General features: G+C 33.7%; 3 protein-coding genes across 8 annotated transcripts; 2 read left to right on the plus strand and 1 right to left on the minus strand.

Moving 5' to 3' along the window:
- Nucleotides 1-3142: 3142 nt before the first annotated feature.
- On the plus strand, nt 3143-7829 carry LOC111797106 (protein WVD2-like 5). Its single transcript, XM_023680007.1, has 9 exons — nt 3143-3501; nt 4508-4790; nt 4887-5138; nt 5269-5300; nt 5389-5460; nt 5598-5697; nt 5805-5876; nt 5951-6061; nt 6948-7829. The coding sequence occupies exons 2-9, from the start codon at nt 4518-4520 to the stop codon at nt 7524-7526; spliced, it is 1491 nt and encodes a 496-aa protein (XP_023535775.1). The 5' UTR covers nt 3143-3501; nt 4508-4517; the 3' UTR covers nt 7527-7829.
- A 946-nt stretch (nt 7830-8775) lies between these two features.
- LOC111797021 (EIN3-binding F-box protein 1-like) lies at nt 8776-11937 on the minus strand. Its single transcript, XM_023679870.1, has 2 exons — nt 11673-11937; nt 8776-11041 (listed from the first exon to the last, which is right to left on the minus strand). The coding sequence occupies exons 1-2, from the start codon at nt 11695-11697 to the stop codon at nt 9153-9155; spliced, it is 1914 nt and encodes a 637-aa protein (XP_023535638.1). The 5' UTR covers nt 11698-11937; the 3' UTR covers nt 8776-9152.
- Nucleotides 11938-14905: 2968 nt separating this feature from the next.
- Nucleotides 14906-16869, plus strand: LOC111797657 (ethylene-responsive transcription factor SHINE 2). Of its 6 annotated transcripts, none has more exons than XM_023680726.1 (3): nt 14908-15191; nt 15395-15509; nt 16050-16869. In XM_023680726.1, the coding sequence occupies exons 2-3, from the start codon at nt 15430-15432 to the stop codon at nt 16546-16548; spliced, it is 579 nt and encodes a 192-aa protein (XP_023536494.1). In that variant the 5' UTR covers nt 14908-15191; nt 15395-15429; the 3' UTR covers nt 16549-16869. The 6 variants fall into 6 exon arrangements, with proteins under 6 accessions (XP_023536499.1, XP_023536494.1, XP_023536493.1 ...); XM_023680725.1 differs by having other exon boundaries at nt 15426-15509; XM_023680728.1 differs by having other exon boundaries at nt 14908-15183.
- Nucleotides 16870-17700: the final 831 nt, after the last annotated feature.

Genomic DNA, 17700 nt, shown 5'->3' on the forward strand with positions numbered 1-17700 from the left:
CGGGGTTAGATATCTATCCCTTTTAAAATTTATTTTTAAAAATAATAAAACATAATGCAAGTGATAGGGTTCGAACCTCTGACATATTAGTCACGCGTTTAAGGTAATTTTTATGGTTAAATATTTAGTTTGAGTGGTTTGGAAAGAAAATTACTAAAAGGGCAAGATTACAATACAAGAAATGAAAAAAGCGTGCAAGGATAATTTGGTAATTAGGGAAGTTACGTGGGAGTTAGGAAGCGGAAGTTGCTTTAAAAGCATGGAGGAGGTTGTTTCAAAGTAGGTAATTAGGGTTTAATTACATTCCAATCCAATTAATTTCGTGTCTTTTAATCAACCGCCGTTTCTATTACCACTCAACCAATAATAAATAATTAAATTAAATTAAATTAAAACAAAACTCAACAACTCCTTTAACAGCAATATTTGCATTTAAAGAAAAAAAACCCCTCTTATTAGCTAATTTTGCTATAATTAAAATTTTAAAATTATTTTGGAATCAAATAAATATTATAAAAATATATGGAATATAATTAAAAATATTTTTTAATTAATAAATTTGAGTTGGATTTGAATCGAAGTTGATATAGTCAGGCTAACTGGACGTTTCTGGCTAAAATAAAATTTAAATTAAATCACATGTTTAGTTTATTGTGAGATCTCACATCAGTAGGAGAGGGGAATTGAAACATTTTTTATAAGGGTGTAGAAAAATAGTGAAGTTGATGGTCATACGTAACGGCCCAAAACGGATAAGATCTGTTAGCTGTGGACTTGGACGGTTACAAATGGTATCAGAGCCACACATCTGGTGGCGTGCTAGTGAGGATGCTAAACTTCTAAAGCGGGTGGATTGTGAGATCTCGAGAAACGAAAAGAAACCTCTTTTTAACCGTCACATTTTAAAACGGTAAAATTCTATCGTATTCAATATAACATAAAATTAAATTTGACATTAAAAAAAATATAGAAAGTAAATGTGTAATTAATAATAATATATATATATATATATATTTTTGTTTGTTATACATAATATTTTAATTGTTTAATTTATCCATTAAAATTGAATTTACGCTGACCAATGAGACCTCCTCAAATAAATAAAAAAATACAAAAAAAAAAACTATTTAATTATGAATTCAAATTCAAAATAGAAAATACGAAAATCCATGACCACCACCGGCGGGAAAAGTGGTGGCTTTTATTGTGAGGTGGGTAAGTGATGTGACCAAATTAACCTCAGATGTGAACGTCGAACGAGGATTGCGGTGGGGGCATTTAAGGAAACATAAAATGAGGCGGTCGTAACCTCAGGTGGCGCCCCGAATAAATATGGCGCTTTCTCCTCTTTAACAAATTTAGTCTTAAAAAAATTATATTTATTTATTACGTCACCTTTTTAAATTACAATTTTAATAAATTTATATTAATATACTAATTATTATTACTTAAATTTCATAACCTTATATATATATATTATGGTAAGTAAAGAGATAAAGGATTTAGATAATACCTATTGCCTACTATATAATATTTCTAAAGCTATCCAATTTATGAACTATAACTTTATTATTAATTTTTGTTGACTTTATTATCGTATTATTTACATCATCCTAACCATATAAGTTTTCTTTTAAATTATAAATTACAAATAAATAGAAAAAAAATCATTATATTTAATAATTTTAACTATTTGCAAATAAAAAAACATTTAAATTAGCATACCATAAATTAATTTATTTATTAATATACATTCATAATTATATTAAGATCGAAAATTGGTATTTTTTTGGAGTATTTTTTATTTCTGATTTAAAATAATAAAAAATAAAATCAATCATTGTTTTGCAGTTAGGGAAATTATTGTAAAAAAAAAAAAAAAACAGATTGGAAAATATAATTTCGGACAATAACATAATTAATTATTGTTCACTTTTTTTAGGTACTTTTATTTTCTATCATAATTTTATAGGAAAGTGTCTATTTTTAATTAATTATGATAAATCTCAATAATTCATTTACTCCATTTTATTATTTATTAGGTTTAAGTGAAAATGAAACTTATATTAAAAAAAAACATTTTTATATAAATTAAGTTGATTAAATAAATCTTTTGGTTTCATAATACGTCAATTTCATAAATAAATAAATTCTATGATACGTCAGTGATTTTTTTCAAGTAGCGTTAAATCGTGTAATTATAAAGTTGGTTGATGTCGGGTGTTCTTCGAAATCATAATGAAATTTGTTTTTATCGTTTTATTAAAAATTAGAAGAGACAAAATTAAATTAATGTAAATAAAAGTTTGTAACGTCGATTCGAGATGTATCTATAAAGACTGTAGGAGGAGTATGAAAGACGGGAAATAAATAAATAATAATAATTTATTTTAAAAACTCCATAAATTTTGTTGAGTTACAACGCTCGCTCGAACCTTAAGAAAAATTTTGTAATAGCTCGAGACCAATGTTAGTAGATAATGTCTGCTATAGCCTGTTACACATTAGCCTCAGATTCACAGCTTTGAAATGCATTTATTAAGGAGAAGTTTCTACATTCTTATAAGGCACACTGACACGTATCTGGTTTGAGTACTATTTGTAATAGCTCAAGTGCACCACTAGTAGATATTGTCTGCTATGACTCGTTACGTATTATTATCAGCCTCACTAGGGGGAGATTTTTTCACCCTTATAAAGAATATTTTTAATATAATAAGCTATTTGAAATAATAATAATTAGTGAGTCATTTAATATATTTATATACTTTTAAATTCATATTTATTAAAAATTTATATCCAATAAGAGACTCATTGAACAATTTAAAGATTTATGTATTTATTGGAAACAAAAAGAAAATTGTTTTAAAATAATTATTTAAAAAAAAAAAAACAGAAATTCAGTTTTGGGATGATTGGATGAGGGAGAAGCGTGGGGTAGGGCCGTCGGTTAATTAACCGTGTAAAACTTTTTTTTACCCTGAAAAATCGGGTAACTGTAGATATCTTCCTTTTTTTTAACCGTGTATTTTTTAATTTTTATTTACCCTTTTTAATTTTTATTTTCCTCCGTCTATTTATTATTATTATTATTATTTTTAATCTAGTCCATAAATAATTTAAGAAAGAAATAAATTTTATTTTCCATTAAAATTCTGTCTTCTCCATCTCTTTGTATTTTCTATCTCTTTCTCTCTCTTTGTTCTTTGATAGAAAGCGGACTTGACCTGGAAATGGATTTGAATGCTACTGCTCTCTCCACTCCCCGCTTCTGAGATTTCCATTTCCCTCTCATTTTCTCCCTTTCGAGTTTCTCCAATTTGTTCTTCCATTGTTGGAATCGCTAGAACTTGTTTTGGATCCGTGGATCTCTGCTCCGGCATTATCTGTTTCTCTTTTGTTGCAGATCCTATCCGCTGGTTCGTCAATCTTGCGCCTCGAATCTAAGCTTACGCGGTTTTGTTTTTCATGAGGTTCTGATTCGTTTGCGCGGTTTTCGAGGTGAGTGAGTGTGTTGGTGTGGTTTTGTTTTGTTTTGTTTTGTTTTGTTTGTTTGTATTTGAGCTTGCTGTGGAGGAGGAGATGGAATGGTTGATGGTGGTGATGAATCTTATCGTTTTTGTGTGACTGTGTTTGCGAGAGGAAAGTTTAGTGCATGTTTCTTGTGCTTTATTTCTTGCTGCCGAGCGGGAAGGTAGATGTCTTTTTTTGTGGCTTATTTTGAGATGGATTGATTTGCCGCATGCTTACTCTACGAATAGATCGACTTGGAATAATGTTTGTCATTTGATATTTATGCTTGAATCTGAACAATGGAATGAGAATGGTGGAATTCTGATTTTGGCATATGTTGCCTCAATCTGCAAATCGGAGGTGTGTGTGACGATGCTTGATTTCTTGATTTCGCTTAGTTGTTTTAGGATAGAACTTCTGTAATGGGATTGATTGATGAGTAAGTGTGGCTTATTAATATTCGGTTTATGGTTAATGCCGAAGTCGTGGGAGATTTTGTTTAAATCATTGCCTAAGTCTTTGTGCACGGTTTCTTTGGGAAGACAGGTTTGGCGGTTTTCAAACCACCCTCCACCACGTGTCTTCGTTCTACAAATGTGTTGCTCTTTAAATAATTTTGGAACGAACTTGCTGTTTGTGAAAATTCTTTTTATTCAGACATGCTTTTCGGTTCTCGTATAAATTATGAAGACTATGAAATGGGTGAACGTGTTTCTACGCTTGTCTTTCCTTTGATAATTTCAGTAAGTTGAATGTAAATGTATGGCATCGACCTATGAATAGCAAAATATCTGCAAATGAGAATGCTTTTATGCGTTTAAGACTGTTAATTAGGATGTAATTCTTAATTTATGTTGTGGAGGATATGTCTGAAAATTATTTCGTAGGTCGTAATGGCTTTGGTTGAAAACTTGTGCAATTCTGCTTGATGTCTTGTAATGTTTGTTCCTTCTTCTATATGCTATGGGGCATATGTTTCTTTGATCTGTTGTAGTTTACACCTAATGATGGAATCGGAAATCCTTGTACCTGCTGATGGGCTCAAACTGACCCATCAAAATGGGTTTCATGAGAACGTTTCTGCCTCCTCAGAGGAAACTGTTCCTGAAGTTCTTGTGAGCGAGGGCATAAACAAAGATACAGAGGCTACAATGCAGCAAGAAAATATTGAAAATGATCTCAAATTGAGTGGCGGTGCAATTAGTGAATCGACCACAATGGAACTCACGGACGGATTAAATTCTCCGGCAGAAAGCGATATATCAACCCTTTCTAAGGCAGACTTCTTTGTATAATCTGTTTCTTCGGATGAAGTAGTTTATCTTATTTGATTCTAACAGGTGCACTTTCTTCTTTGATTGTATTCTTTTTAGGAAGGAGAGGAAAAGAATGTTGATCCTCCCAAGCAAGTGAAACCAGAGAGGGGTCAAATCAAGAGCAAGAATGAAAAGTCATCCGGCCCTAAACACATTTCTTCAACTGGGGTGAATAAGAATAAAGATGGAAAGGATGCAGAACATGCTGCTGGTCTTTTAAATGGTTCGGGCACAGGTACATCGCATCCGCACCCAAAACGGCCTACTAAGAGTAGGTCATTCAATGGCAGGCAAGCTGAAGCTCTGAAGGTAATCATTTCTGCACATTGTCTTACTGCCTCATCTAGCCACGATATCCTCCCTTCCCTTTGAATTTTTTATTATTTCTTATTCTGCTTAATGATTCCCTTCTCATATTCTTTCCACCTGTTTCAAGCAGCAAGCTGATAAGTCTGATGGGGAAGGCTCCATGTATGTTCTGCCTGCTTTTATGATTTTATTATCTCTTCTTGGTTGGTCAAAATATTTTCGTTTTGTATCTAATTTGAGATCTATACAGGGAGAGTATGAACCTGAAAGCTTCGAAGAAGGGTCATCCTAGTAAATCAGAAGAAGAATCAGAATCTTCTTTGTATCCTTAGTTTCTTATTTACCATTAGATAGACTTTCCTGAGATAATTAATGTGCTAATATTTTAGGCATTGCTTCACGTTATTTAGCTTCTTGTTCTTTGTTAGATCCGAGAGTTTATCCTTGAACTGTTTATAGAAGTCCAAGAGCAGGGGATGAGAAACCAAATAGGGTTGGGAGACTTCCTAACTATGGTTTTAGTTTTAGATGCAATGAGCGTGCTGAGAAAAGAAAAGAGGTCTGTTTTTGTATTCATTTCCTTGCACTTCCTTTTGTATTTTACCGGTCGTCTTCTCCAACAATTTCTGTGTTCAAATTTTTATTTTTATATACGACGCGGGACAGTTCTATTCGAAACTTGAGGAAAAGATACAAGCTAAGGAAGTAGAAAAGAACACATTACAGGCAAAATCCAAGGTATCAACGTGTCTATTGTCACTTTAATTTGTTCAACATTTGACGCATGTTACGAGAAAGTCCTTCTGTTACAGGAAACTCAAGAGGCTGAGATTAAAATGCTCAGAAAGAGTTTGAACTTCAAAGCAACTCCCATGCCGAGCTTTTATCAGGAACCACCTCCTCCCAAAGTAGAGTTGAAAAAGGTAACATGTTGTTGCATCTGAAAACGAGATTGAGTTTGGAATTTATTAATATCGGTTTCAAAATTTATTGATTCTCTCATGAACTTGTGGAGACAATTTCTCGTATTTTTTGCTGCTTAGTCTGGATCGTAATCATGGCTCTCATGAAGACACTTGCTTAATTTACCGCTGTCCTTTTATAAACTATATACTATAGTGTCGACCCTGTAGGTCTTTTGCATGCTAGCAGATAGCTGTCAATCACCCTCCATATCATGTGACCGAGTTTCTTAGCGTGACAGTCTTAGATGACGTCATTATAGTTTCGTGGTATTTCTAAAGTTTTCTTGTAGAATAGTGGTTTAGAAGCTCCATTGGCCATTTTGATCCTTTTAATCAATTCTCGAACCCCAATTTCTACCATTGATTTATTTAGTAACTCTTTCTTCCTAAACCTATGAATTTCACTGTATCATTAAAAATGATACATTGGAGTAATCTTCCAATATCAATAGGTTAGATTGTTTCTCTCCTATATCTTCCAAGAGGAAAAAAGATCTCTAAGAACTCTTTCTTGGATATGAAGATGAAGAGTACTTGGGTTCTCCTAATAATTGGGGTTCGTGGTGGTGGAAGAACTAGATCGGAAAAAAGAGGGATTCTAGTTATAAACAAAGGGTAACAAATCATAGACAAATAGCTAACATAAGCATAACTTAACTCAACTAGTATGATTCAAGAGGTCAGTGGTTCGAATCCTCTACCCCTATAACATAAGCATATAACTTAACTAGCATAATTTAAAAGGTCAAAACTTTAAATCCTCCGCTCATCTCAACTAGCATAATTCAAGAGGTTCCACTACTATTTCTGAAATCAAAACATTGACAAATGGCTTTTGATGTAGATACCACCGACAAGAGCCAAGTCTCCCAAGCTTGGCCGAAAGAAGAGCCCAACCCCGGCAGAAATTTTAGGTAATGAAGGTGGTGATGTGCGATCAAATCGCTTTAGTCTCGACGAGAATGTGGCTCTGAATAACAACAATTCTAAGGGGGTCTCTCCTCCTGCCCGTTTAGACAAGCCGAAACGTAGGTCTCTTCCTAGACTGCCTTCTGAGAAAACTACAATACCTGGTGCCGCAACAAATGCAGCAGGGAAGTCCTCAGCAGCCAAGGTGAAAAGCGTTGAGAAGCCTCCTGCAGTATCTACAAATGGAAAGAAAGAAGAAAAACAGGCCTCAACTGAAGCAATAACAACAACACAGAAGTCTGCCATAGACAATGAGGAAACTGCTCCATTGAATGCCACAAACAAAGAGGTCTCACTCAGCCAGGAGGAGAACGGAGGTGCAACACCGGAGCCGAGTGAAACAGAGAGCCAGACGGACGAAGAGAGGGAGATGGAAGAACAAGATCAGCATCATCAGAGCTCGGGGGAAGACGCTGCAGAGCTGAAGCAGTCATCGAGCATTGTGGCGCCGTGATGGGGATGCCATTTTGGAAATGGGAAAAATGGTACGAGTCCTGAATGAATTATTTTGGCACTAAGAACTGAAGAGATTTGTCTTTGTGATTGTTATGTATTATTATTATTATTATTATTATTATTGTTATTATTATTATTATCACTGTGTGTTCTGTCCATAAGCAGTAATTAGTGTTGTCCCTCACTTTGTGTGCTTCCTTCCATTAACGGTGTCTGGTTGCGTCACTTAAAGGGATTTGCCATTTGTATGTAACTTTCCTTTTCTTTTTTTTCTTTTTTTATCTAATTTATGTTTCTGCCTCTTTTTCATTATAAATAAATATTATTCCCAACTCTGAGAAACCTTTGCAAATCACTGCCTTACAAAAATTATTGAGATATCTTATTTCAATTTGCTATTTTCTTCATTTTTTTTTTTTTTTTTTTGATTAGGTTTCTTGTTGGAAAATTTTCTTGATTTTTAAAATAAATTAATGAATAATATTTATATTTATATATATAAAGTCGAGTGGGCATAGTAGAAATCTTTATCAGATAAGGGATGGAGACGGAGATTATAATCTTCTTTTCTAGTCTTGAATGTTGGATGAAAGTCCCGACTAATTTAGTGAATGATCATGAGTTTATCAAAGATCCCACATTAGCTAATGTAGTGAATGATCATCGACTAATTTAATAAAAGATTTATTTGATAAAGGATGGAGATAGAGATTATAATCTTCTTTTCTAGTTTGTTCTTTTCTAGTTTGTTTAGCTAAAAATAATCGCAACCTAATGCCTTAGCGGTGACTTTAAATCTAGTCATTGCTTTTTTTAAGACAAATATTGCTTTTTTGTAATTTAATTGTATTTATAAAAAAAAAAAAAGTATATTTTTAAAAAAGAAAATACTCTGCAGAAGGGATCTATCCTTATATGTGGTTCAGAATTCCACATGACAGTGAAAGATGAAAGGACTGAACGCCATTTCAAGCAATTGTGATTTACGACCACACCTCATCTCCTTAGTGTGCAAGGAACTGACGGCAACGTGGCACGATAATGATAGGACACGTGGCACAATACTAAGGTGACACGCAGTACGTTTTTTTTTTTTTTTTAATTTTGAAAAAGTAAAAAACCACGCCCTAAATTAAAAATTATTTTTCTTTTTTAAATTTATCTAAAATTGGAGATGAATTAAAATAGGCACAATTTTCAAAATAAAAAGGTTATTCAACCAAAGTAAACAAAAAAAATACAAAACATACAACAAGTAGGGCAGGTTTTGAAGCTTTTATTGCATGCAAGGTTACACGTGCAGTTCTCCCATGAGAGGGGGGAAAAAAAGAGGCACCTCAAACACTAAGGCTTGGCAATGAGAATTATAAAAACAACCCAAAAGGGCTGTGATGGCCGAAGCCCATGGAACACTAGGCACCGTGGTTCTTGAACTGCCTAAAGCAACAACTACAATGACATTAAATATAGAAACCCTAAGCCTACCCTTTCAGAAACTTGACTCCTCCTAAAAGAACCAAAGAAGTAAACTGGGAAAAGCATGGACCTATGACGTGGTATTGTCGAGAGGCAGCGCGAACCCATGTGCCCGTTTGCAGTCGACTCGGGTCGGTATGTTATCAATTTATGAAAGAATGTCACACCTCCAGAGCTTCTCCACAAGCAGATCAACAGTGCTGCCGCTGATAGCATTACAGTGCTGGATGTTCAGACCCACAAGAGTCTCGCCCAATTTGATCAAGTCAGCCAGGCATTTATTCGATACAGATGAACAACCCGCGACCGAAAAGACTTGTAGACTCAGTTGCTTGGCGCGGGCTAGAGATGCAATCCCTGAATCGGTGATCGAACACTTCGAGACATCGAGATCACTGAGTAATGGGCAGTTGTTTGCAATGGAAGTCAAGCTAGCATCGGTGATGTTACTACAGCCATCGAGATTAAGCATTTCGAGCGTCGAACCATAGCGCTCGATTATGGATGAAACCACCTTGTCAGTCAGGTTGGCACAACCACTAACGTCCATCTTCACTAAACTCGACCGACAGTTTTGAAGCCAAGCTAGAAACCCACATTCGTCAATTCCAACAAGGCCACCAAAATCCACATTCTGCAGCTGGGGACATAGCTTGCCCAGTAAAGCAAGGTTCCTGTTGCCAAAACCATAGCAGTTGCGGATGGTCAACGACCGCAAGGATCCACTAGAGGCCGAGATAGGCAATTCTGAGTTCATGTCCTTAATTCCCAAGCAGTTTATTAAAGAAAGAGTTTTCAAACTTTTACGGTAGTTCAAAAGGATACCAAAGAACCCAAGTTGAGTAATCCTATGGCACTCCTCTAATTGCAAGCACTCAAGCGACCTTACAGCTTTTGCAAAAGAGACCATGCCTTTATCAGATAAGAAAGAACACTTTCTTAGAGACAAGTGCTTTAAATTTGGACTACCTTTTCCAATAGATTCGATCCCCATGTCCGTCACTCCATTGCAGGAGGAAATTGTGAGTGACTTCAAGTTTTGTAGTCCCTGACCATTGCCCATGACCCAGAACCCTTTCTCGCTAACGTTTTTAAGATCGGTAAGGACAGCGTCGGTAACTGCCTTGCCATAGTGCCCAATAACAGCAAGAGACACATCAGAAACGTTCAAAGCTTGAAGCTTCACCTTGTTCATGACACAAGTGTTCAGAGACAACAAACTTACAATTCCTTCATCTCCAACAAGTGGGCAATCTTTAATCATAATGGACTTGAGATTGGGGCAGAACTGCCCAATAGCTCGCAGACTTGCATTTCCAATTTTTGCACAAGATTCTATTGAAATATCAGTCAACTTAGGGCAGCTCATAGCTATCTTAACCACAGCCTTGTCAGAAATAGCAGGGCACCGACAGAGATCAAGTTTCTCCAACTGGTGAGAAACCTTGGCAATCTCACAGAGACCTTCATCTCCAATGGAAGACAGATTCCACAAAGAAAGAACCCTCAGAGATTGACACCGATGAGAAATTGCCCCGAGTCCAAGGTCGGTCACCTTGCTGACAAGATAATTTCCACGGATCACAAGCTTGCCTAACCCCCCTCGACTTGCAGTTCCAACAGAAATGGCAGCAAGTGTGAGATCTGTTGCCTTTTTCCCTTCCAAGCTCCTTGACAGATATCCATCACTCTCAATTTCAATGTCTTCAATCTCCTTCGTGGCCATCTCATCCTCAGAAATCAAATCGTGGCAAGATATGTTGCTCATAAGCATAAGCCATCGTTTAGAAACGCCTGCACAGGCCCTCCTTTCTTTATCACCAGACAATCGTCTGAAAATCTCAAAGAGGCACTCATCTGGAAGAATTTCAATAGAGACATCTTCCTTTAATACAACCCCTTCTCCACCAAACTCAATGGAAGAAGACATGCGAGACCTCTTGCGAGGGGGAAAATAGACATCAACGTGGTGAGGAAGGGACAAGAATAGACTTGAGTTCTTGGGATTTGGGTATACAGGGAAAAAATCTTCACGGCCTGAAATTTCAACAGGAAGTTAGAAACATCATCAACTTCACAATTAAAATCCGTAGATCATAATAGATGAAATGATTGACAATTTATCGTAAGAGAAAAGCAGGAAGTGATCTTTGCAAAACTGTTGTCTGATCGTTTAATATTTATTATTGATGTGCTCTCTTGTTCTAATATTCAAATCTTAAAAGTAAATCAAATTAAACCTGGCCTGTATGGGGATGATAGATCAACAATATAAATATCATTTAACAGGTAAACCCCTTAAAGTATGATGTCTCTTTTCGAGAAAAAGATACAAACCGATGGATTCCAAAAACAACATCTGGCCTGTTCGAGACAATAAAACGGTCAATCAACCCCAAACCACAATCCTAAGACCACAAAACCACATCCATGCTCCCTCGTAATTCATACCAAAACATTACTCGCCACTTGGCGAAATCGAGAAACCGCATAACTAAACCAATAATCCAAATATTTCCCCTACAATCCATAATTTCATCCAAATAACACTCCACATCCACACAGAACAAAACACTTAAAATCATCCACTGCCTCTCACAATCTACAGAACCTCCAATTCACAAGCTCAATAACACAGCAGGAAAACCATACAAAATCATCCACTTACCGGAATAGGCGAAGAGCTTCGACATGAGTATGGCTCAAAAACCCACAGGGGGTGGAATCTAAACGGATTCGCACTCAAAAACCCTCGAAAGAGAGCAAAAAGAAGAGAGAAGACGAAGATCAAGCACAACAGCAAGACGAATTCAGCCTGAGAATGTGAATTCATGAGATAAATCGTAGGCAAAGGAGATCGTTGGAACCCTACCAGATAGGGAAAAAAAAATCAAAGAAGAGAGAGGGAAGTGCGAGGAAAAATAGGAGGCCTGAAGCGGTCTAGAAGAAGGTTTTATCGTAAGTTGAAGAGAGTTTCGGTACATGCGCACACACCCAATAAAAACCCAAATGCAATGTATTTGTTCACAATGTGGGCTTTCCCACCAAATTATAAAAAAATAATTAAAATTAAAAAATAATACCACAAACCCCAAACCAGCCTCTGTTTTTTTTTTTTTTTTTTTTTTTTTTTTTTTAAATATATTTTCTTTTATTTTCAATTTTTTAAATATATTTAATTTTTTAAAGTATTTATTTCTATTAGCTCTAAATATTTATTTAAACTATTTATTTTAATGTATAAAATTCCAAGTTTTCTTTATTAGGATTTATGTACTTTTAAAACTATTTCAATCCTAATTCTAATATTTAAATTAATTAATTATGAGTTACAATGACAGCCCGAGAAGTAACGGTGTCGTTTTGATGTTTTCATCGAAGAAGGGCTGTTTTAAAAAGAAATAATAAAGTAAATATTAAAATTAAATTAATATTTATGAGTTGTTTTATTCCATTTTCTACCGTCTAAAGCTGTGTGCTTACAAGTTGGCGAAGGTACATTGTACACAATTATGAACAAATAATCAAGTTGACAGTCAAAATTATGTTATCCATAATTATTGCTTTTTTTTTTCTTTCTAATATTTAATATTTATTTTTTAATTTTACAATTCAAAATATGTAATGGGTTAAAGTTTGAAAAAAATAATTTATAAATTTTATCTAATTTTATTTTATTTTTCATTAAAAATATAAAGGGGTGTTTTGGTCTTTTAAATTTAAGTAAGTTTTGGTCGTAACTACAAGTAAATAAAATAAAATAAAAAACAAATATGACGTTAGATTTAGAAATTTAGAAAATTTTTATGTTTTTATTGTAAATTAATAATTAACATAAATAAAAAAAATTAAAATAAAAACAATTAATACGATTTTTTTAGGGGCAAAAAGGGAAAAAAATTATAGAATGGGCCCATTGGACTTTTTTCTTTTGGGCTATGGTGGCCAGCCCAAAGTGGGGGATGTGCATGTCAATTGTCAAACCATATATATATATATATATATATATATATATACACATATTTTAAGTAGTTTTTTAATATAGCATTGCAAATATAAGTGAAAAATAAAAAAATTCATTTATTTATACCTCTTTTTATCGATGTTTTCAACCTCCGATTTAGCTATTTTTTGAGTTTCTCGTATTAAAAAATGCTTGCTCGTGACAGAGAATTTAATAATGTTGATGACTATTTGAACCTTCAATCTATCGACGAGGGTCATAACTTTTTTTTTGGAGTAAACGATATTATTTAAAACGATAATAAGTGTCTTATCCACTGGATATATGATGATAGGAAAATTACACTTTAACCTTAAAAAAATCAAACTCCGATAGTCAATAGGAGGTCATCGACTAACGGAAATCCTACATTGCTCTTGAGGTTGATTAATTCGAGCCCAAATAATAGATATTAAAAAAAAATACAAAAAAAAAGCCCAAATAAAATTTAAATACTAACAAAGGGCAAAAATGGAATAAATAATATAAACAAAATATATGATAAGTATCATTCAAAATAAATAAATAAATGATGTTAGTTACTCGATAAGTTAAAAAGAGATTAAAAATTCAAATTTTCATTTTCGTGTTTTAATTATATAATTGATATTNGGTCGTAACTACAAGTAAATAAAATAAAATAAAAAACAAATATGACGTTAGATTTAGAAATTTAGAAAATTTTTATGTTTTTATTGTAAATTAATAATTAACATAAATAAAAAAAATTAAAATAAAAACAATTAATACGATTTTTTTAGGGGCAAAAAGGGAAAAAAATTATAGAATGGGCCCATTGGACTTTTTTCTTTTGGGCTATGGTGGCCAGCCCAAAGTGGGGGATGTGCATGTCAATTGTCAAACCATATATATATATATATATATATATATATATACACATATTTTAAGTAGTTTTTTAATATAGCATTGCAAATATAAGTGAAAAATAAAAAAATTCATTTATTTATACCTCTTTTTATCGATGTTTTCAACCTCCGATTTAGCTATTTTTTGAGTTTCTCGTATTAAAAAATGCTTGCTCGTGACAGAGAATTTAATAATGTTGATGACTATTTGAACCTTCAATCTATCGACGAGGGTCATAACTTTTTTTTTGGAGTAAACGATATTATTTAAAACGATAATAAGTGTCTTATCCACTGGATATATGATGATAGGAAAATTACACTTTAACCTTAAAAAAATCAAACTCCGATAGTCAATAGGAGGTCATCGACTAACGGAAATCCTACATTGCTCTTGAGGTTGATTAATTCGAGCCCAAATAATAGATATTAAAAAAAAATACAAAAAAAAAGCCCAAATAAAATTTAAATACTAACAAAGGGCAAAAATGGAATAAATAATATAAACAAAATATATGATAAGTATCATTCAAAATAAATAAATAAATGATGTTAGTTACTCGATAAGTTAAAAAGAGATTAAAAATTCAAATTTTCATTTTCGTGTTTTAATTATATAATTGATATTTTTAAAATTAATAAATTTATTAAACATAAAACTGTGTGACTAATGTGATTATAAATTTTAATCTTGATTTTAATGGACGGTGAATATTTAAATATTATAAAATTTATTAGACATAAAATTAAAATTATAAAGATTTATTAAATATTAGTGACATTTTATGATTTAGATGTTAATTAATTAAAATAAGAGGTAAAATGTTATTGATTTTAGAAAAATAATTAAAATGAGAAAAATCAATAATTTTTAGAAAAGTATTGATTTTTTCCCCAAATTTAAGTAGTTTTTATACAAAAATAGAAAATACTTGAAATAAAAAAAAAAAAAAAAATTAAAGTGAGAAGAAAATGCTTAATTATTTTTTTGTTTGATAATTAATTAATAGCGAAACAGGCCCTTATTCAATTCAAACACTCCATCTTCCTCACTGGGATCATAAATGGCGCTTTATGATCTAAACCTGCAAATTTTCCTCTTCCCTTTCCCCATTCCCACAAAGCTCAGAAGTGAAATTTAATGAAACCTTCTTTTTGGATAGCAGACAGATTAGAAGTTTTGGGGGTTCCATTTCGATCCGCCATTAGAGAGATCGAAGAAAAGTTGCAGAAATGGGAGAGAGATTTGAAATGAGCGGAATCTCATTAAATTTTGGTTGTTAAGAAGCTGCGACTGTGGATCTTTCATGGTGAGCAGGTGAAAGATTTTAATGGCCAACCCCATTTAAAAAGAAGTATTGTGTTGTTGTTGTTGTTCTTCTTCTCTATCAAATAATTTTCAATTTCCACCGACAATTCTATATAAATGGCTGAAATTATTACTCTCTGTACGTTTTTCAACTCTCTCACCTGTTTTTTTTTTTTTGTGTGTTTAATTTCTCTATCTCTCTCTTGTTGAAGGCTCTGAAATTCTCTGTGGTTCTCTCTCTAGAGTTATGGTTTATTCAAGGAAGTTCAGAGGAGTCAGGCAGCGGCAGTGGGGCTCTTGGGTGTCAGAAATCCGCCACCCATTGCTGTAAATTCACTCTTACATTACGTTGTTTGTTCTTTTGCTATAAATATATGCGCCATTGGTTGGGTTTCTTGGTTCGATTGTCCTCTGTTTCCTCCATTTTCTGTCTGCTGCCCATAACCTGTTTGATGATTTGTCTGAAAGAAACTGAACTCCTTTGGTGGCGTATGTTTTTGAAAACTGGTTTACTGCATTATTGTGGTATGTTTGTGAACAATTTCTTGTGTTTATTGGTTAAAAATGCTGTGAAAACCCCCCCTTTTTTTGGTGCCCATAAGGTGTTTGTTGATATGCCTGAAAGAATCTGGGTGGCTATGGCATGCATATTTCTGTAGATTGGTGAACTACATTTTCCTCTGCTGTAAATGTATGCATTGATTGTGTTTTTGTTCAGAAAAAAAGCTCTGAGAAATGGAAACCCACCATTGTTGTTCCTTAAACGAAGAAGCTAGCCGGCTATGGCCATTGACCACGCTCATTTCTGCTATACATTACACCTTGAGCCCACATTCTTATATGTTTCATGTGTTAATTTCTTTGTAGGAAGAGAAGGGTGTGGCTGGGGACATTCGACACAGCAGAGGATGCAGCACGAGCGTATGATCAAGCAGCCATCTTAATGAACGGCCAAAACGCCAAGACCAATTTCCCTGCATCAAAAGACCAATCTACAGAAGCCAGCCATGGCCATGGGCACGGATCTTCTCCAATGACCCCAAAAGCACTCTCAGAGCTACTCAGCACAAAGCTCAGAAAGTGCTGCAAGAACCCATCTCCCTCCTTGACATGCCTGCGGCTCGACAGTGACAACGCCCACATCGGTGTCTGGCAGAAGCGCGCAGGCACTCGAGCCACCTCCAATTGGGTCATGAGGATTGAGCTAGGGAAGAAGGAGATACCATCCCCGTTGCCATCGCCCGAATCAACGAGCCAGGAACCCGATGCCCATCGGAACGGAATCGATGAAGAAGACAGAATTGCAATGCAAATGATTGAAGAGTTACTCAATTGGAACTGCCCTCTTCCTTCAATTTCAAGCTAAGTACAAGATCTTCAACTCTAAAAATAAAGTAACAATAGTAATAAAACCCCATAAGATCAGAACAAATAGGCTTAATTATATATATATATATATATATATATATATATATATCTGCTGTGCTTTCGGTTTATGGGACTTTTGGGAAGCTCAAAATCTGTATAAAGGTAGAGCTTTTACGTATAGATATTGTCTGTTTTGTATAGGGGGCTTATGATCTCTGTGTAAGTCATATATATAGAAATGAACAAAGTTTCCAAACGATGAACGATAATTAGTGTCTTATTTATTAAATTATGGCTCGGAATGATAAATTTAGAAGTTTTTTTTGGTTAATTTTGTATGTATTATAACATTTTCCTTCTCCAATTTTTACCTTTATTTAATAAAATAAATTATGTTTATTGTGAATAAATTTTTAAATATTGTTGATAATATTTCCTTATTCACATTATTTTTGTTTTTTGTTTTTAATATTTTTTTTAATTTGTAATTATTCCATCCTTATATTTTGATTAGGTAAATAATTTAAAGCTGTGTAGGTGAGAGAATTTGGCCAAGGGACCAAAATATTTGTACAAGTCAAAGTTTTGAAACAAAAAATGTATTGAAATGTACATATGATATGACTAAACAATACATTTTCGGAAGACTTAACTTAATTTCTCGAGCATTTATAATCATATTATTTAAAGTATGATTGATTTTATCATTGTCGTTTCAAAAATGGATACTAAGAGAACGACCCTATCGTGCTAATAACTATAGACGTTGATCCAATGCAAAGAGTCTTAGTTGACTCAAACTTCCTAAACGAGACTGTCATTATGATATCGAGCTAATCTTGATAATCAAGTTGAAAAATATTGTGACGGCTCGTGACCAGGATTAAGAAATGTGGATTCGACACTTGATGACCCCGACATTCCTCTGCACCTCCTACAACATGATTTTCGTACATGGAATTCACTCTCATTTGAGTATAATCTCGGTTCATTCATGTACCCATCATTTTATTCGGGTGTTACAAATATTGCTAAGCTAATAATTTAATTAAAATTTATTCGGGTGTCACATTTACAAATTTAACCCTCGCAATTTTATTTTAATATTTTATGGGAAACCTTAGGAATTTAGTTGGAAAATGATTAATGA

The sequence above is a fragment of the Cucurbita pepo genome, chromosome LG06 (genome assembly GCF_002806865.2).
Source record: "Cucurbita pepo subsp. pepo cultivar mu-cu-16 chromosome LG06, ASM280686v2, whole genome shotgun sequence".
Taxonomy (NCBI): domain Eukaryota; kingdom Viridiplantae; phylum Streptophyta; class Magnoliopsida; order Cucurbitales; family Cucurbitaceae; genus Cucurbita; species Cucurbita pepo.